Genomic DNA, 21,614 nt, shown 5'->3' with positions numbered 1-21,614 from the left:
AGGATTGTATGGAGTATGTGTAAGGGCTTCTGAGCGGAACTTCAGCAGTGATTCATAACTGCCGGCCGCGGTGGTCTAGCGGTTCTGGCGCTGCAGTCCGGAACCGCGGGTCTGCTACAGTCGCAGGTTCGAATCCTGCCTCGGAAATGGGTGTGTGTGATGTCCTTAGGTTAGTTAGGTTTAAGTAGTTCTAAGTTCTAGGGGGCTTATGACCTAAGATGTTGAGTCCCATAGTGCTCAGAGCCATTTGAACCATTTGATTCATAACAACCTTGGCAGCCTGTGAGCCCTTACACATCCTCCATACATTCACAATCTATCCCCATGCACTTTCCATATTTTTTGAGCACTGAAGAAAGACATTCGTAGCCATCAGTTTTCTTTGGATGAAGAGATGCATGCCTGGGTACAATCATGGTTCTGTAGGGAACCGGAAACATTTTTCCATGAAGGCATTGACTGTCTTGTCGTACAGTGGGATAAATGTTTTAATGGTTATGGTGATTACTCTTGAAATAATGAACAGTTTACTGACTTTTCTCCATCTGTCTCATTTTCATTTGATTGTCCCTTATATAGCCTGGAATAATCTGTTGTCAGAATACCAAACACCTTGGTCGCAAAATCAAGCAAACTCTCATATTCAGATACCACTGCCAAGAATCAAGCAGAAGATTTGTACAACCAAAAAGAGGAAGACGTTAAGCTAAGTTGTTCCTGGCTTCCAACAACTTACAATGGCCAACTACACACACATTTCAGAAACATGTGATGTCATATAGTGACGTGTGTTTACCTTGCTATGATATTTCAGTAAGTCAATGTGTGCAGTGAATCAAAGCCATGACCCAACCAAAGGTGTCTTATCCAGACAGAGGTCATATGTTTGGTTTCTTGAGAATTTATTCAACCATGGAATTTAAGTCTCAGAAGTTCTAATAAGTATACATTTCACATAAACTTTTAACAAGAAACAATACATTTAAAAAATAACCACTTGTTAACACTAGAAATTTTTGGAGACTGCAATCAAGAATTTCAGTCACTTATGAACCTGTTCATATCTCTCATAAATACTTTTTGATATAGTAACCTAGAGTTCCACTACTACTGCCATTATTTCCAGCAAACTGATAGTTTACCTGTGGATCCTACAGAAATGATAAAAATAATTCAACAGATGTGTAGCCTAACTACTGTGAACATAATCACACTCAAACATAGAGTAGATGAGAAAATTGAGACAGTGTCTTTCAAAAACTATATGGGATGAATTTAATCCAATCCTGCTCGGGCATTTTGATTGTTGTTGTCCAGTTAAAACAGTAACAATATCATTGACTCCCAATCAATGGGAAAAAAGAGCTTGAAATTAGCAGCTAGATTAGTCAAACTAAGACAGAATATCCATGACCTCTGTGTTGCACAAGTCATCTGCACTGTATATTTTTAAAGAAAGATATACCTAAATCTTAAGAAAAAAGTCCACACTGAATTAATGACACAGTTAACAAATGTATGCCATGCCTCATAGAACATCACTAACAAATACTGTAGAACATATACAAACACAAAAGTGGAAGCAACAAATATCTGACATGGAGGTCAACAAGTCCATAAAACTGTCTAATCTTCATAATGAACATTGTGTTTTACCAACTGGTGCTATAATTCCAGGCTCAGAACCACTTATCTACTCAACACATTGCTACACAATTTACAAGATCGTTGAATTCAGGGGAGTAAAAGAACAAGACATAAAAAATAATTCTATCGCTAAAATATGGTAACACAAATGATTTGGGTGGTCTTTTCAGCACAGTAATTAAAATTTTGCAGATAATCAAGATAATTCTGTAGCTAAAGATGGTCACTCAAGTGGTTTGGATGATCTTTCCACCACAGTAATTAAAATTGCAAAATCTTCTGATTAAACCAGTTACATATCTCATCAGCTGTAGCATCAAAGAAAATATGTTTCCCAGTGCACTGAAAATAAATGTAGTCAGACAATTGCATAAAAAAGGATCAAAGGTGAAAGCATCCTACAGCCAAAATGAGATAATTTTTGAGTTAGTGTTGTCTCCTTGCTGAAACCAAATCAGTATTTTGAAAGGATTGCAATATCACAACAGCTGTCACAGAATTTTTGTATAAAGTCTATAGCTGTCTTGATGAAATGAAGAACATTGTGGGCATGTTTTTAGATCTCACAAGGGCATTTGATCCAATCAGCCACACACTGTTCTCACAGAAACTGAGCAATTGCAGCATCAGACACATGTCTCTTAGACTCCTGTCTACATACCTGAAAAATCATAAACAATGCACAAATATAAATTATCATGGGGTGAGAAAAAACAACATTCAGTCCATGAGTGAAACAGAAATGGAAGGTGTGCTGTAGGGATCAATATGGGGCCCATTTTTGTTTCTCGTGTATTTAGATGATATTGTAAAAATTTCTAATTACTTATGCTGATGCCACCTCTGTGCTATTTTGTGGTGAAAATGGAGAGGAGATAACTCATTTTTCAACACATGGGACATTAGAAGTGATTAAATATTTTTGTAACATGGGCCCTAAAGTTCATACCAGGAAATTAGAATTACTGGAGTTCAAAGCAGGGCACTCATTCCACAGATGAATAGGAAGTACTTGTGGAATTTTATATATAGGTAGTGAGGAGTGTAAATTCTTTGGTCTGCACTTGGATGGCATTCTTCGATGAGAAGTTCATATTAACTTCTACACAGTGAATATGTAGCGCATTGTACTAGCTTAGCTGTCTGTTCAAAACAGTATATGATTGACTGCTGAGGAAATTCTAAGCTATACATGTCATGTATTGACCTTTGTAGATAAATATGATATTTATTAAAGTTTTGTACCCAAGTATCGTATGTATTTAAACTTTGTACACAAATATGATATGTATTGACCTTGTGCATAATATGATATTTGTCAAAGTGATTACTTAATGACTGCATGCAAAAAGGAATGTAAATAAATAAAAAAATCAAGGGATTAGCTAACAATTACAAAGTTTGACCCTCAAATCTGAAAAGAAAATTTTTTAAATAATATTTACATGTAACTTACTTTTTAACATTTCTGAATTTTATATCAGGATTGACATCAAAGGCAGGATCATTTTTATATTCTCGCTCAGAGTCACAGGTCATCTTGTCCTCACTGACACTACTAAGAGATTGGTTGAACAGATATTCTGGTTGAGCACAGCGAATATCTTCCCAGTGCTGTTTGACATTAAGCTGTGATGACATCCAGTGCTTCAATGGACGCACATGGCAGTTACATGATAAAGGATTTCCTGCAATGAATTATCATTATTGCTATTGTTGTTTGTATTGTTGTTATTACTACTAATATTCTTAATATTACAAAGCACTGATATACATAACAATATATATCTTTATGATCTAATTGTTTTGAAACTCATTTTTGTCTTTGTACTTACATTTAAGCTGCAAAGTATCATTAACATTATCAGTTATAAAGTTTGTTTTCTTTGCTGACAAAACAAAGATTGTGTTAAATTGTAAATCAAGTGGAGTTACTTAAATTTCAAATGGGTTCTAGCCAATTCATTGTCATCGTATCATGTTAAATAAATAAAATAATTAAAATTTAACTTTGAAAAAATCTGCAAGAGACTTACATCCATCATGTGAATAAAATATGGAGACATGCAGTTGAAAAAGGTGTCGAGTGTTAAATTCTTACAATAGGACCTTTATAATAAATTCAGTTAGGTAGAACGTTTGTAGAAATGCTGAAACAACTTGACAAATCTTTATTTATAATGGATATGCTGTCTGGAGCAGCCTAAGAGTACCAAAGCAAGCTTACGTACTATACTTTCCTTCATCCCATACTATCATACACTTTAATATTCTCTAGTAAAAGTTAACATTTTCTGAGCCCAGAAATGTACAATATGAGTAATTTGTGGTGTAAATTTAGGAACATTCTGCAGGAGCCAGTTGAAAAAATTATTCTCAGTATATTTATTCTTAATGAAATTTGTCATAAATAATGTACCTCTTTTTGGTTTTTGACAGCTCAGTTCATGGAATCATTGCTGGGAATAATCTACATAAAGACTTACTGTCACTGACTTTGGTGCGGTAATGTTTTATTATGAATGAGATTTTCACTCTGCACCGAGCGAGGTGGCGCAGTGGTTAGCACACTGGACTCACATTCGGGAGGACGACGGTTCAATCCCGTCTCCGGCCATCCTGATTTAGGTTTTTCGTGATATCCCTAAATTGTTTCAGGCAAATGCTGAGATGGTTCCTTTGAAAGGGCACGGCCGATATCCTTCCACATCCTTCCGTAACCCGAGCTTGCGCTCCGTCTCTAATGACCTCGTTGTCGACGGGACGTTAAACACTAATCATCACCACCTCCACCACTCTGCAGCGGAGTGTGCGCTGATATGAAACTTCCTGGCAGATTAAATCTGTGTGTCCGACCGAGACTCGAACTCGGGACCTTTGCCTTTCGCGGGCAAGTGCTCTACCAATTGAGCTACTGAAGCACGACTCACGCCCGGTACTCACAGCTTTACTTCTGCCAGTATCTCGTCTCCTACCTTCCAAACTTTACAGAAGCTCTCCTGCGAACCTTGCAGAACTAGCACTCCTGAAAGAAAGGATACTCTGGAGACATGGCTTAGCCACAGCCTGGGGGAGGTTTCCAGAATGAGATTTTCACTCTGCAGCGGAGTGTGCGCTGATATGAAACTTCCTGGCAGATTAAAACTGTGTGCCTGACTGAGACTCGAACTCGGGACCTTTGCCTTTCGCGGGCAAGTGCTCTACCGAAGCACGACTCACGCCCGGTACTCACAGCTTTACTTCTGCCAGTATCTCGTCTCCTACCTTCTGCCAGTATCTCGTCTCCTACCTTCCAAACTTTACAGAAGCTCTCCTGTGAACCTTCGCAGTTCTTCGTGTAGAGAATGTAAAAAGCGTGTGATGAAGAGTATTCTGTGTATGAAATGCAACTTCTGGTTACACGAAAAGTGTGCGAAAGTAAATCTAAAGTTCATCAGCGATGATTTTCCGTGGACATGTCACAGTTGTTTACGTGACGAAACGACCGATCTTGTAAGTGCAGTTGATACAAAAAACAAAATTATAAAGTTACTACGAAGTGACATTGAGGCATTAAAAACCAAACTTTCAACCATCAAGAAAGAAAACGATACATTAATACAAGAAAAGAAGTCCTGTGTGTGTAAAAGCCATCAAACGGAAAAGCAAGAAGATCGCTAAAATACGAATGGCCGATTGTACTTTAAAAACAACATTTCAAGTGTTCCCGTTGATGTCTCGGTAAACTCAGTAAGCCAAAAACCTGAAGATAAATATAAATGGAAGGTGGTGACATACAGCAAAAGGAAAACCAAGGCGACAGGTACGCAACAAAAGGAAAATGACTTTTTAATAATTGGCAATTCGCTGCTGAAGAATATCGCTGTCCCCAATTGCAAGATCGACGTACGACCTGGTATTAGAACGCATCAACTCAGTAAACATTTTAAAAATATGGTAAATGCAAGACAAGATACTACAGAACCAGATTCTGAAACCAGACATAACTATAATGGCCTGTTTATCCATGTTGGAACGAATTCATTAAGGAGCAGCAGTGAGGAAGAAATGGCAAGCGAAACAAGAAACATGATTTGTTCTGCAAGAAATATGTATGCAGGATCTCGTCTGATACTTAGCGGAATCATAAACAGAAGGTCAGTGAGTGACAAATATATCGCCAAAATAAACTGTGCTCTTAAAGAATAATGTGATCGTCTTGGGGAAATTTTTATAGACCCAAACAAATTCCTATGTGAAAACTCACTAGCAAAGGATGGCTTACATTTAAACATTCAGCAGAATGTTTACAGATGTCTGCAAAATCATTAGATGCAAGGGAAACTAATATGGTCTGAAGAGGGTGAAAAATCATACACTCCAGCTGGAAAAGAAAAATATAAGCACCATACAAAAAAAGACGATACTAAAGAATTTGCCCCAGAATACAGCTCACAACATGTAAACCAACAAAAGAAAAATTACATAAAAGTACTCCATCAAAATATTCAGTACTTTGGTAACAAAAACTTAGAAGCAGAAGTACTCCTGAGTGAAGTAAGACCAGACATATTATGCATAAGTGAACATGGACTAACTGAAAGTAAAATACATAATATGGCAATAAAGGACTACAAACTAACTAGTTACTTCTGCAGATCTAAATATAAGGGTGGTGGCGATTGTATATATATTAAAACAGGTAATCTATCAAAGAATGTAAACAGTGAAGCTAGTACATTTCCCATAGCTAGAGAAAAAGACTTTGAAGTTACTGGTATAGTGGCAGAGGATTTTAGAGTGTTTTGTGTGTACAGGTCACCATGTGGCAATATTAGCATCTTTCTAAAAAAAGTTGCTAGCTTATTGAGAATGAATATGAAGAGAAATCTTATTGTATGTGGAGACTTCAACATTGACATGGGAAAAGACACAAAAATAAGACAGGATTTTGAAGAATTGTTAATACAGCATAACATGAAAGTGACAATAACTGCACCAACAAGAGTGACTTCACAAAGTAAGACAATTATTGACAACATAATTACTAATATGTGTAACTATGAGTCACATGTAGTTCAGACAGAAATATATGATCATCATGGACAACTAATCAGCTTTTGCAGAAGCAATGACACAGTATCAGAACCAAAACAAACAACCCAAGAAATTAGGATCATCAGTGAACAAAATATCAACATCTTTAGAACAATGTTAAGTAAGGAAACCTGGAATGAAACCCTACAGGCCCAGAGTGTAAATGAAAAATACGATGCATTTATTTCAACAATTAAGTACCATTTTTATGTAGCATTTCCCAAAGTAAAGAGACAAGAAAGGCTGCAAGATCAAACACAGTGGATTACCAGTGAAATACTAGAACAGCGAAGGAAGCTTCAGGATGTGAGACAGATGGGCGAAGCTGAAAACTATAAAATATTAAAAAAGAAGTATAGAAAAACAATAAGAGAAGCGAAAGCAAGAGCAATTGACACCACTATAGCGAACTCAAGAAACAAGGCAAAGGCAGCTGGGAATGCAACCAATGCTGAAAGAAAGGAAAAAGATGGGTCAAACAAAGAAGAAGGTATTAGGTCAATTAAAATAGACAACACAGTGGTCACAGATGGTATGGAAATAGCAAACATACTGAATAACAACTATATCAGTGTAGTAGAAAACCTAAAATTGGAAAGAAATAGTCAAAAATAGAAGGGTATTAAGGTACCCAAAAGATCGTGCAGTACTATGTTCTTAAGACCAGTCACGGAAGATGAATTGCGGAAAACTATACAGAAACTGAAGTCCAAGAAATCAGCTGGTGATGATGAAATATCAAATCATGTAATAAAGCTGGTATGTGAGGAGATAATAACACCACTGCTGAACATAGCAAACTGTTCTTTCAGAGATGCAATTTTTCCAGAAAAACTGAAGATAACGAAGGTAGTGCCAGTGTACAAGAAAGGGTGTAAGAATGATCCCAACAACTACAGAGCAGTTTCACTGATATCAGGTTTCTCAAAAATCCTAGAAATGCTTATGTATACCAGATTAGTTAACTATTTGGACAAACATAACATTCTCATGCCTTCACAACATGGTTTCAGAAAGGGTAAATCTACAGAATCAGCAATTGTCAGTCTAACAGAATACATTTTACAGTCCTTAGATGAGAAAAAGGTTGTCTCTGCAATGTTTCTGGATCTTTCAAAGGCATTTGACACCATTGGCCATGAAATGCTGATACAAAAACTAAGCAACTATGGCATTCGGGGGCAACCAGGTGAATGGATAGAATCATACTTGTGCAACTGCAAGCAGTATGTACCATTAGGAAACTCGTACCAATCAGAAACCAAATCCATCAAATATGGAGTGCCGCAGGGTTCGGTAATGGGCCATTGTTATTTAATGTATTTGTTAATGATATAGGTGTTGAAGAGGAATAAAAGAAAATATTGTATGCTGATGACATGACAATACTAAATAGTGACCAAAGCATGGAACAGCTTGAGAGAAGAGCATACATATCTGCAAATGTCACAGCTCAATGGCTGTTGGAAAATGAACTGGTTATAAATCTAAAAAAGACTATGTATGCAGTGTTTAAAAACAAGGAAAAGGCTGTGGACATGGATTTAGAGGTTGATGGAACAAGGCTGGAAGAAGTAGAATCTGCTAGATTCTTAGGTATTCTTGTGGATAATGAACTGAAATGGAAAAAAAACATATTAATAATGTCTGTAAGAAACTGAGCTCTGTCATATTCTTAATGATGCATCTATCACAGTATTCAGACAAGAACCTTCTGTGTACAGTGTATCATGGACTTTTCGAACCATACTTACAGTATGGAGTGACTGTGTGGGGAAACTCAAACAAACAAGAGACAAAACGAGTGTTCACATTACAAAAAAAGCAATTAGGACCATTTTAAGAAGAAAGACCTCAGAAACATGCAGAAACTGTTTCAAGAATTTAGGTATCTTAACTTTTTCATCACTGTATATATACAAAACAATAATGTACATCACAAAAGGTAGTGAGGACTGGATTACAAATGCTAGTGTACACACCCACAATACAAGAAAGAAGAATGAAGTACGGAGCATACCCCACTGACTGGCAATGCTAGAAAAAGGACCCCAGTACTCTGGTATCAGACTACTAAGAAGTCTGCCCAAAACCCTGCAGGATAGTGTACTTCACAATGACTTTCCAAAGAAACTTAAAGACTATCTCATTGAAAAAGAGTTTTACAGTGTTGCAGAATACTTATGCATTAAATTTGTATATATTGTTACTCATTATCAGTGATGTAAAAATGTAAGCTAAAGGTGTAGAAAAATAAGTGATAAAGAATGTTAATACTTTGACATGTCCTATATTACACGTACATTTACTGTACACAATGTAATCTTACAGGATCCAATAAAATTCAGTTCATTCAATTCAATTCAATGTGTATCATCAGAGCAGAGATGAATGGGGAATCATTCTAACAACAACACAGATTACAAATGGGGAAATCCACTGACATAAGTGACTTTGACAAAGGGCACATTGTTATAGCTTGGAGCCTGGGAATAAGGATCACAGAGAAGATGAAGTTGGTTGGCTGTTCACATGCCATTGTTGTGAGCATCTATGGAAAGTGGTTGAAGAACAGAAAAACTATGAGTAGGCAACAAGATGCTGGATGTCCACACCTCATCTCGAGATGTAAAGTTCAGAGGTTTGCCCACACTGTAAAGCAGGATAGGTAACAATCCCTATCATGTCTGACAACAGTGCACAATGCTGGTGCAGGTTCAACTGTTTCAGAACACACTGTTCAGTGTGGATTGTTGAACATGAGGCTCCACAGTAGATGATGCCTACCTGTTCCCATGTTGACTCTGTGTCATCATACGTTACAGTAAGCACAGAGTCATTGAGATTGGACCATGAATCAATGGAAACATGTTGCCTGGTCAAATAAATCATGTTTCTTGTTGATCATCATCTCTACACAAACTATGGACTGACATGCATCCCATCATGGTAGATGCCTTTTCCAACAGACTAATGCAGTGGTGATTTAGGGAGCATGATAGTGAACTAACGTTGATGTCTTGGCCACCTAATTCATCTGATCTGAACCCAGTGGAACACATCTGGGACACTTATCTGGTACCTGCCTACACTCACAAACCAGAGGCCTATAATGTATGGGGATTGCTTTGACTTGTGCGTAGACAACTTGCGCCACGTGTTCCTGGAAGTGTATTAAGGACTTGTTGAATCCATGCCATGCAGAATTCCTGCTGTATTGCATCCCAAAGGTGGTGGATCAATGAGCTATTAAACAGATATTCACATTGTTTTTTATCTCTGTCTCTCTCTCTCTCTCTCTCTCTCTCTCTGTGTGTGTGTGTGTGTGTGTGTGTGTGTGTCTGAGTTGAGCCACTGAAGACTAGAAAAAATTTTCCCAAACCATAATTTATTAGCACATTTTGCTAACACACTAATAAATTGTGAGATGGGCAAGTTTTTTCAGTCTTTGATGGTTCACCTGAGGATGATTGTCAGGTGCTCAGTTGAAATGTCATGCAGGGAAGTGAGTACGACCAGCTGCCAGCTCAAAACTTTTATGAATGCTCTGTTTGAAGAGCAAATTTTAAAATTAACATGTATTATGCATTTTTTCTTAAATCTTCCACAACTTTGAGAATCTCTACACTATGAGTTTATGTTCTGACCAGAGTATCTAATATCGTCAAATCTGCCACAACCTTTTGCTTTTCAATTTTGTATAGTGCATTATACAGATGGATAACTATGCAGAGTTTGTACACATTTTTCTTTCATTCTGCAGCAGCTTTTAGTCAAAATTTTATTCATTTCACCTTCACTTTTAGAAACATATTTTTAATCCCTGGAGGCTAGACATCATGACAGATCAAGTCAAGGTTTGGAACATGGATGACCTATATTATTCATGATATATTCAGTATTTGTAACATTAGTGATTCAGAAAACTGCAGTAAGTGAATACAGTTCTTATAACTCATAATGTTCCCCTCTGTCATTGACTGAATCTTATTCTGTTTATTGAACAGACTCCTCACCACCACAGTCGTAGATCATTGTCTTTATCTGAGTCTTTCTTATTTTATTCCCTGTGTCCTTGTGCAAGATATATTATGTAGACAGTACAGCTGTCCAACCCAGATACCTGTTCTCTAAACATGATAAAAGATGAGTCAGCGTTATCTGACAGTTTCTGAATTTATGAATGATTTATTATGTAGCGATAAAGTTGTGGGCACAAAGGAACACAATAATACTGATTAAAGGCTGTAACACATATCACAGCATCATAATCAGAAGTTCATTACATACCTAAGCACTAGAAACCATAATTACCTGTCACAGCGTTTTTCCCTACATATTTTTATATGTCCACTATTGTACTGCCTTTCATTGAAAAAATATTAATATGCCATGTCAGTATCTTGATGTCTATATTTGTTGTACAAGTAAACTACATACTTTGTAAAACTGTGATTCATTGTTAGAAAGAAGTAAGCCAGAGGTTTGCTATTTTATTTTCTCTAATATTGAAAGGATAAGTTCAATCAAACACATCTCTCTAGAATGGTATTATCATAGCCAATGATGCTTACATATGTCAGCAACTCATTTGTGAGAAAAACAGTTTTTGTCGATTTTCTCAATTCCAGAAAAAATGACTTGTTTCGTTTTATGGAGTGACTGATTCAATGAAAGAAGAGTTTTATGCCTTCTGGGTATTGACTTTCCCTCCAGTTATCATCACTAGCTACAGAAACATCATCCATCATTATTGGTGCTGTGATAATGATCTGAATGTTCTAGCTGTGACTCAAACAATGACAAGATCAAGGTACAAACAAATTCTGCCCATCATTCATTTATTAGTATGTCTCCCATTAACGCAGATAAACCAATACATTTAAGTGAAACTGGAACCCAAAATAATCGAGCTCATTTCCCACATTTTGTTGCTATAGCCTATGTGGGAGATGTGAAAACAATGCTCTTAATAATGTTGAATCATGACTTCATTCAAGGCATATCCCATGTCAATGTGAGGAAAAAATATTTTAATCAGTATAATTTTTCAAGAATCAATGTATGTTGATGATGATGCCACTGTGACTGGACACAACTGTCAAATACCTTTTGAAAAAAAAACAATTAAATGCCAAAAAATCACAGTTGACTTCATTTTCTTTATACTAATACTTCTTTGCGACCTACTCTAATTATGTAACAATTACTTTAAGAATAGTTGATGTCAAAAAAGAAAAATTAGGACAGTAAAGGTTTAGTAGGATCCCTATGTATTGAATTTGACAACCAGGAAGTTGACTCAGACAACTAGAAGCTAGTAATAATTCTGACCTCCGGAATTGAAAACCACTGTTTTCTAGAATCCTTCTGTGACAAAAAAGTGTCCCATGAGTTTCATGCAAATATTGTCCATAGCAGACAGAACCATTCAGATATGTATATATTCCTGGGATGGTTCTCCAAAGCCACTAAAATTTTATCCCTTTGATACTGTTCTAATTACGATATTGCAATTTCAGTGTTATTCTGATGATGATGCACTGTGATGACCACAGCCACTATTAAACACATCAGATGAATTCCCAGTTGTGAATAATGACTACCATCAGCTGTAGAATGGAATGACAACAATGAAAATTTGTGCCAGACTGGGAATAGAATCCGGATTTGCTGCTTATCGCGAGCGGTTGCCTTACTATTTGCCTATCCATGCACGACTCACTGACCCAAACTTCCATTTGTTGTCACCCATACATCTATGATCTGTACTTGCACATCCATTATGTGTATTCCCGTACAGATCATAAGTTGTGCTTGAAAGTTGCATGCCCGGTACCGGCAGATAAATACAATATTGCAGTGCCAGTGCTATTCTGATTGCTAACAACTACCACTCAGTCTCACTACTGACAGCTCTGTCCTAAATTCTTGAAAAAGTAATGCATTCAAGAGTAGCTTCACATATTTCTAAAAATGAAGTACTAACAAAAAGTCAATTTGGTTTTCAGAAGGGCTTTTTAACAGAAAATGCTATATACAGGGTTATTACAAATGATTGAAGCGATTTCACAGCTCTACAATAACTTTATTATTTGAGATATTTTCACAATGCTTTGCACACACATACAAAAACTCAAAAAGTTTTTTTAGGCATTCACAAATGTTCGATATGTGCCCCTTTAGTGATTCGGCAGACATCAAGCCGATAATCAAGTTCCTCCCACACTCAGCGCAGCATGTCACCATCAATGAGTTTGAAAGCATCGTTGATGCGAGCTCGCAGTTCTGGCACGTTTCTTGGTAGAGGAGGTTTAAACACTGAATCTTTCACATAACCCCACAGAAAGAAATCGCATGGGGTTAAGTCGGGAGAGCGTGGAGGCCATGACATGAATTACTGATCATGATCTCCACCACGACCGATCCATCGGTTTTCCAATCTCCAGTTTAAGAAATGCCGAACATCATGATGGAAGTGCGGTGGAGCACCATCCTGTTGAAAGATGAAGTCGGCGCTGTCGGTCTCCAGTTGTGGCATGAGCCAATTTTCCTGCATGTCCAGATACACGTGTCATGTAACGTTTTTTTCGCAGAAGAAAAAGGGGCCATAAACTTTAAACCGTGAGATTGCACAAAACACGTTAACTTTTGGTGAATTGTGAATTTGCTGCACGAATGCGTGAGGATTCTCTACTGCCCAGATTCACACATTGTGTCTGTTCACTTCACCATTAAGAAAAAATGTTGCTTCATCACTGAAAACAAGTTTTGCACTGAACGCATCCTCTTCCATGAGCTGTTGCAACCGCGCCGAAAATCAAAGCGTTTGACTTTGTCATCGGGTGTCAGGGCTTGTAGTAATTGTAAACAGTAGGGCTTCTGCTTTAGCCTTTTCCATAAGATTTTCCAAGCTGTCAGCTGTGGTACGTTTAGCTCCCTGCTTGCTTTATTCGTCGACTTCCGCAGGCTATGCGTGAAACTTGCCCGCACGCGTTCAACTGTTTCTTCGCTCACTGCAGGCCGACCCGTTGATTTCCCCTTACAGAGGCATCCAGAAGCTTTAAACTGTGCATACCATCGCCGAATGGAGTTAGCAGTTGGTGGATCTTTGTTGAACTTTGTCCTGAAGTGTCGTTGCACTGTTATGACTGACTGATGTGAGTGCATTTCAAGCACGACATACGCTTTCTCGCCATTTTGTCTCACTGCGCTCTCGAGCGCTCTGGCGGCAGAAACCTGAAGTGCAGCTTCAGCCGAACAAAACTGTATGGGTTTTTCTACGTATCTGTGGTGTGTCGTGACCATATGTCAATGAATGGAGCTACACTGAATTTATGAAATTGCTTCAATCATTTGTAATAGCCCTGTTTACTTTCACTGATCAAATATTAAATGCTCTGAATAACTGAACATCAGCCATTGGGATATTCTGTGATCTCTCAAAGGCGTCTGACTGTGTGAATCATGAAATTTTTCTAGATAAGCTTAAGTATTGTGGTATGAGTGGGACTGTATGCAAATTGTTTAATTCATATTTAACTCGAAGAATACAGAGGGTTGAAATTAACAGTACAGATAATTTGCATAAATCACCAGAGTCCTTTAACTGGGGAGGCATCAAGAATGGTATCCCACAGGATTCTGTCTTGGGTCCCTTATTGTTCTTAATATATATTAATGACTTGCCACTCTATATTTATAAAAATCAAAGCTAGCTCTTTTTGCTGATGATGCAAGTAATCACCCCCCCCCCCCTCGCCCCCCCCCCCCCCAAAAAAAAGAGAGAATTAGCTAAGGAAATTGTAAATACTGTCTTCCAGAAAACTGTTGAGTACTTCTCTGCAAATTCTGAGAAAACACAGTATATACAATCTTGTACAGAAAATGGCACAACACCATTGATAAATATAGACTTTGAACAGGAGTCTGTGGCTAAGGCAGAATATTCAAAATTTCAGGTTGAACTGGATGAAACACATTGATGACCTTCTGAATGATTATGTTCAGCTCCTTATGCTATGAGGGTTATTGCAAATTTTGGCGATAAACAGATCAGTAGGTACCCTACTATGCCCATTTTCATTCACTGCTTTCATATGGCATCATATTTTGGAGTAAATCATCACTAAGAGAAAAAGTATTCATTGCCCAAAAGCATGTAATCAGAATAATAGCTGGAGCCCACACAAGGTCACCTTGAAGACATTTGTTCAAGGAGCTCAGGATATTTACAGTATCTTCGTAATACATATATTCACTTACAATCTTTTTTATTAATATTCCATCCCTGTTCAAAAATGTCAGCAAAGTACATAGCAGCAACACTAGAAGAAAGGGTGATCTTCACTATTCTGCATTAAATCTGACTTTGGTACAGAAAGGGGTGAATTATGCTGCCACAAAAATCTTTAGTGATTAGCCAAATAGCATTAAAAGTCTGACAAACAGCCAACTAGCATTTAAGAACAAATTAAAAGAATTTTTGAATGATAACTCCTAATCAATAGATGAATTTTTAGATATGAAGTAGTAACCATATACACTCCTGGAAATGGAAAAAAGAACACATTGACACCAGTGTGTCAGACCCACCATACTTGCTCTGGACACTGCGAGAGGGCTGTACAAGCAATGATCACACGCACAGCACAGCGGACACACCAGGAACCGCGGTGTTGGCCGTCGAATGGCGCTAGCTGCGCAGCATTTGTGCACCGCCGCCGTCAGTGTCAGCCAGTTTGCCGTGGCATACAGAGCTCCATCGCAGTCTTTAACTCTGGTAGCATGCCGCGACAACGTGGACGTGAACCGTATGTGCAGTTGACGGACTTTGAGCGAGGGCGTATAGTGGGCATGCGGGAGGCCGGGTGGACGTACCGCCGAATTGCTCAACACGTGGGGCGTGAGGTCTCCACAGTACATCGATGTTGTCGCCAGTGGTCGGCGGAAGGTGCACGTGCCCGTCGACCTGGGACCGGACCGCAGCGACGCACGGATGCACGCCAAGACCGTAGGATCCTACGCAGTGCCGTAGGGGACCGCACCGCCACTTCCCAGCAAATTAGGGACACTGTTGCTCCTGGGGTATCGGCGAGGACCATTCGCAACCATCTCCATGAAGCTGGGCTACGGTCCCGCACACCGTTAGGCCGTCTTCCGCTCACGCCCCAACATCGTGCAGCCCGCCTCCAGTGGTGTCGCGACAGGCGTGAATGGAGGGACGAATGGAGACGTGTCGTCTTCAGCGATGAGAGTCGCTTCTGCCTTGGTGCCAATGATGATCGTATGCGTGTTTGGCGCCGTGCAGGTGAGCGCTACAATCAGGACTGCATACGATCGAGGCACACAGGGCCAACACCCGGCATCATGGTGTGGGGAGCGATCTCCTACACTGGCCGTACACCACTGGTGATCGTCGAGGGGACACTGAATAGTGCACGGTACATCTAAACCGTCATCGAACCCATCGTTCTACCATTCCTAGACCGGCAAGGGAACTTGCTGTTCCAACAGGACAATGCACGTCCGCATGTATCCCGTGCCACCCAACGTGCTCTAGAAGGTGTAAGTCAACTACCCTGGCCAGCAAGATCTCCGGATCTGTCCCCCGATTGAGCATGTTTGGGACTGGATGAAGCGTCGTCTCACGCAGTCTGCACGTCCAGCATGAACGCTGGTCCAACTGAGGCGCCAGGTGGAAATGGCATGGCAAGCCGTTCCACAGGACTACATCCAGCATCTCTACGATCGTCTCCATGGGAGAATAGCAGCCTGCATTGCTGCGAAAGGTGGATATACACTGTACTAGTGCCGACATTGTGCATGCTCTGTTGCCTGTGTCTATGTGCCTGTGGTTCTGTCAGTGTGATCATGTGATGTATCTGACCCCAGGAATGTGTCAATAAAGTTTCCCCTTCCTGGGACAATGAATTCACGGTGTTCTTATTTCAATTTCCAGGAGTGTATATATAAAATATCATGTAAAGAAAACTTATGTGAAACTGACACATTCCACATCATTACGAAACGTTGTATTCATTATGTATGGAACAAGGAAATGTGTGTTTGGAGTATACAAAAAAGAATTGTTTCATTGCACCATTATGCAATTTTAAAAAAATGTGAAATTCTGATATTTTAAAACAGAAATATGCAAGTCACTATAGAAAAAAGTTGATTGACCAAACAATGATGTTAGTAATAGAATACTTAAAATATTTTTACTGTTGGTAGCAAACCTGGTAGTTATTTGGTTTGCTGGTTAGTGCTCCTAACAACAATATTATTAAAATCTGTTAACTATATTGGATTGGAGGCCCTAAAAGGCATAAAAGATTAGTTTAAAATAATTACAGTTATTTGTAATTTGTTGTAATTAATAGATATATTAATATACAGAAAGAAATATTTATGACTGTCTTAGTGTCACCAGACATACTCGTGGACATGTCCTCTTAGTAAAGTAAAATCATTGTAGTCTTAACAAAGGCAATAGTAAGTAAATGCTGATGCATAACAACTAATAATTTTATGAGACAAGTCATTAGTCAATAGACTGATTTCCTTTATAAAGTAGTGAGAATTAATATTTGGTTCCACTTACAATCCCCAAAATGTCTAAAGATGATTTTTCCATGCCTTCAGTACACTATCATAACTTGTGTGATCATATCACCTAGGAATATAGGATGAGGAAGTTAATCTTGTTCTGAAAATGGTATATCCACCCTAAAGTTTGTAATGTGATAGGCCTATATCATGTTATAAGTAGGTGGTAACCTAAGCATCAGATTTGTTCACTGGTTTCTCAGCTGGTCTCAAGATGGGCAGGAAATGGTGTGTGCCTGCAGTGTCTCCTCCCTTAATGATATTGCCAATTTTATGTCATCAATGGGCAGCATACTTATGGTTTAGAAATAAAGTTATTACATGAGCTATACTAATAAAACCAAATGCCAACACTGAGTCAGTCTTTCTCTCTGTAACTTACCACACACTTAATAATGGCCAGGAATAGCATGTAGGCACCTATAATATCCCATTACTAAGTGCACAACAGAATATTTGTTCGAGTTGTCCTTAAATTATGTGCTGTAATACGCATAAAATAAATCTTACATTTTGTTTCCGAGATACATTTAGGCAGTAGGGAAAAAGAGTGAAAGGAAAAAGATAAGCTTAATTAAACTTATTGCAACCTTCTGTTGCAATGAATAATGTATATAGTAAATTACAATTACCTGAAAATAGCAAATCAGTTCCATTCTTAATTAATGGCATGATCTCATATGGAAATTCTCTTATTTCATTATTCCTTGCATCTATATGTAATAACTGTGATTTTAAAGAAGATATTTGCTTTAGAGGCAAGTTCTTTAATTTGTTGTATGACAGATACAATGTAGTCAGATTTGGTGGTGGCCCAAACACATTTCCTGGCAAATCTGTTAGTTCATTATGTGACAAATCAAGCACTTTAAGTGCTGTCAAGTTTCCAAGTGCATCTGGAAAGTATTTTAACAATTATTATTATTATATCACTTTCAAATGAGATTACCAAATATACTGCAAACTTTGCTTTTACTCACTTGTCCTTATCTCATTTATAAGATTGTGGCTCACATTAAGCAACTGTAGCTTCTTAGTCCCAAATGTTATATCATATGACAGTACTGGCATTGTGTTATAGCTAAGGTCAATTTCTTGCAAACGATAAGGTATCCATGGATTGCTAGGAAATGTTTTTCTTGTTATGGAGGATATCTTGTTGTTACTCAAATTCACCTAAGGACATAGAATGCACTATAATTAATATTTCAAGAGACTTTTTCGTTGATATATATTTGTTTTATATATAACTCAGGAACACACTGAGCTCTTCATCTGTGGAATCACAAGAGACTTCTCCATTCTTAAGCCAAATGGTCCAGCCCAAGTTGACCCGTATTGACATGTTGGAGATAAGAATGTTAGTTAGGGTTTATGAAATAACTATTTGAGCTGTTAGCTTAGAAAGCAGAGTGCATAGTTTTATTCACAGACATATGGGAAAAGGCATTTGAAAAGATCAATATAGCAAGAGTTTTTAATGGAATTAAATTAAAGAGAGAATAAAGAATTAATTATGTTAACTACAATACTCCTACAATTATTTCTCTATTTTGTACAAGGATAAAGCTACTTACTATTGTATCAGTGGATGCACTTTATTATGAAGCTGAACTAGTTTACACAGATTCATGGTACTGCAACTAATTTTCTATTCCACAGGTACTTACTCTTTCTAGTGAGAGGCAGTCATCCAATAAACCATGTGTCTTGTTATCTAACTTCTCCAGGTAGTTGTGTGAAAGGTCTAATGTGCGTAATGAAACCAGACCTACAAAATTTTTATATGAAAATAGTAACTCCAGTCACAAAATAATGTTATGAAATGAACCAAGGTCCAGTATAATGAAATATTTTGAAAGTATTTACAAAGATAATCATGCTTTCAACATTTAATTTCATTTTTTCTTGAAGCTATTCTGATTTCCATGTTGCTGAAGGCTCAATACGCTTATGTGTAAAACTGAAGGAGGAAAATAACTTTCACATGATGTGTCACTGCCAATTAACATAGCTTAATGAAACTTGAACACTACATAGAAAGAATTGCTACAGTGTAGTCTTGAAGGTAATTGACAGAAATATGGAATGTGACAAACAGGAATGACACTTTTGTTGAAAAACAATAATTACACTGAAGTCACCATGATTCATTATGGTCACCTGGACGTTAAACATGGTGGCACATGGCTCTTAACAGGGTATTTGATAAGCATGGATGGCAATGAATTCTCTGAAAGATGCTCCCATGTTGGTCACAAGGTTGGTAAGAAGTTATTGCGATAAGGTGTTCCATTCCTACGTGAGTGTGACTACCAACTACTGGATGATCATTGTTGCATGTGGACATGCTGCAGTATGTTTCCCCAATGCATCCCACATGTGCTCAACGAAATTTAAGTCAGGGAAATTGGCAGGCCAGTCTATTCACCAAGTATCATCTCGTTCTTGTGGTAGGGCATTCCATTCCTAAACCAGCACAGTTGACAACTGCTGGATGGTAGTTGATGCATACAGAAATTTGCAGTACATCTCCTCGAGGCATCCCACATGTGCTTGATGGGATTTGAGTCTCAGAAAAAGGCAGGCTAGTACATTTGTCAAATATTCTCTCATTCCTAGAGCTCCTCTACTTGCATTATTCCTTGTGGTCATGCATTACCATCCATAAAAATGAAATCAGTGCCAAATGTACCTCTGAAAAGATACACATGTGGAAGTGGTACAGTGTTAAAATAATGTTGACCAGTGAGTGTACCACATTCAAAGATTTGGAGGTCAGTATCCCCAGGCAACATTATGTCTCCTCACACCATAACTCTTGGATCACCAAAATGATCATATTTGACAATGTTCCTGAGTGCATCACGTGCTCTGACTTCTTGCCATGTGAGGGTATGTAAAGCATTGTTGAGCATGATAATTTTGATGGTCCAGATGTTATGACGTGGGGAGGGGTGTTCTGAAAAACTGTGGACATAGTTCACTCACTGGTCATCATTATTGTAACACTGTACTCCTTGTCCAAGTGCGTCTTATCAGGGGTGCATTCATCTGTGACTTCATTTTTAAGGATGATGATGTGTGACTGCATCAAACAGTGCAGGTGGAGAGGTTGTTGGAATGAGAGGATATTTGGCAAATTGACTGGCCTGTCTATTTCCCTGACTTAAATCCCACCAATCATATGTGGAATGCCTTGGGAAGATGTACTGCACATTTCCATATGCACCAACTGCATCCAGCAGTTGTCAACTGTGGTGGTGTAAGAATGGAACTCCCTCCCACAAAAGCTCTTTACCAACCTTGTGGCCAACATGGGAACACATTGCAGGGTATGAATTACCATTGTGATGATCACACAACATCATTAAAAAACCATGTAATGTCCAGGGGACCATCATGAATGACGGTAAGTGTATTGTTCTATACTATACTATACTATACCAGTTAATTCAATGTATTGTCCAAGTTTCTTTGAGCTATGTTACTGGGCATTGACTCATAATGTGAAAGTTACTTTCCTCCATAAATTTTGCACACCAGTTTACATTCCATGTATGAAGTTTCATGAATGTTAGTAATTTCAAAAGCAGTTACACAAGCTTTTCTCTATACACATATTTATTTGGAATTATGGCATAATATCATTCCTATTGACACAAAAATATACAATGAACAGTTCAGAGGATGTTCTAACCAACAAAATTGAAGTTAGTTTCATCATGAGCTAACATCTAAGCTTCTACATTATAATAGTACAGTATTCTTAGGTATTAATGTTACAAATTAGCATCATGAGTATGACACTAGTCTTGTGAAAGACTTGTAGGACATTCTGTGATTTTAAAAGGCGAAAAATTACAAGTACAAGGTATATATGAAAACAACCAACAAACTTTCAGTTGCTGTTTAGGTATTGTTTGATGAATGTTGAGTGCAAGGAAGCTATGGTCTCCAGAGGATCACTACTGAACAATTAAACTGTATCCTGGTTTTGTCCTAATTAACTTTTTCTGTGATTACATGATAAGTGTGACAAGAATGCAAACAAAATATTTACATTAAATCATGGTATATGCAGTTGACAATAAAGTCACTTCTCCTTTGTATAGCTCACATCTGAAAGTCTCACTCTCAGGGACATTTATACATGCAGACATCAAGTGGACCTACTTTATGAAACTTCAGTGAAAATTTTCATTGATGTATGTGCTAGGACTTTTACAGCTGCTATTGTGTTTCAGTCCCCTAAGATGTCCAATGAACAGTCATTAGTG

At 38.0% G+C, this 21,614-nt stretch overlaps 1 protein-coding gene across 2 annotated transcripts in view; it reads right to left on the bottom strand.

The window, feature by feature from the left end:
- LOC126183216 (toll-like receptor 7) overlaps positions 1 to 21,614 on the bottom strand; it is a 183,752-nt gene that overhangs the window by 7,443 nt on the left and 154,695 nt on the right. For both annotated transcript variants that reach the window (XM_049924998.1, XM_049924997.1), the window contains exons 9-12: positions 19,005 to 19,105; positions 18,315 to 18,510; positions 17,967 to 18,230; positions 3,104 to 3,335 (exon numbers count right to left, since the gene is read on the bottom strand). In XM_049924998.1, coding sequence (XP_049780955.1) covers positions 3,104 to 3,335; positions 17,967 to 18,230; positions 18,315 to 18,510; positions 19,005 to 19,105 — 793 coding nt within the window. The remainder of the gene's footprint in view (positions 1 to 3,103; positions 3,336 to 17,966; positions 18,231 to 18,314; positions 18,511 to 19,004; positions 19,106 to 21,614) is intronic.

This window comes from Schistocerca cancellata, chromosome 4 (assembly GCF_023864275.1).
Source record: "Schistocerca cancellata isolate TAMUIC-IGC-003103 chromosome 4, iqSchCanc2.1, whole genome shotgun sequence".
Taxonomy (NCBI): domain Eukaryota; kingdom Metazoa; phylum Arthropoda; class Insecta; order Orthoptera; family Acrididae; genus Schistocerca; species Schistocerca cancellata.
The sequence above is the reverse complement of the archived record's forward strand: the minus strand, read 5'-3'. Positions and strand labels throughout refer to the sequence as shown.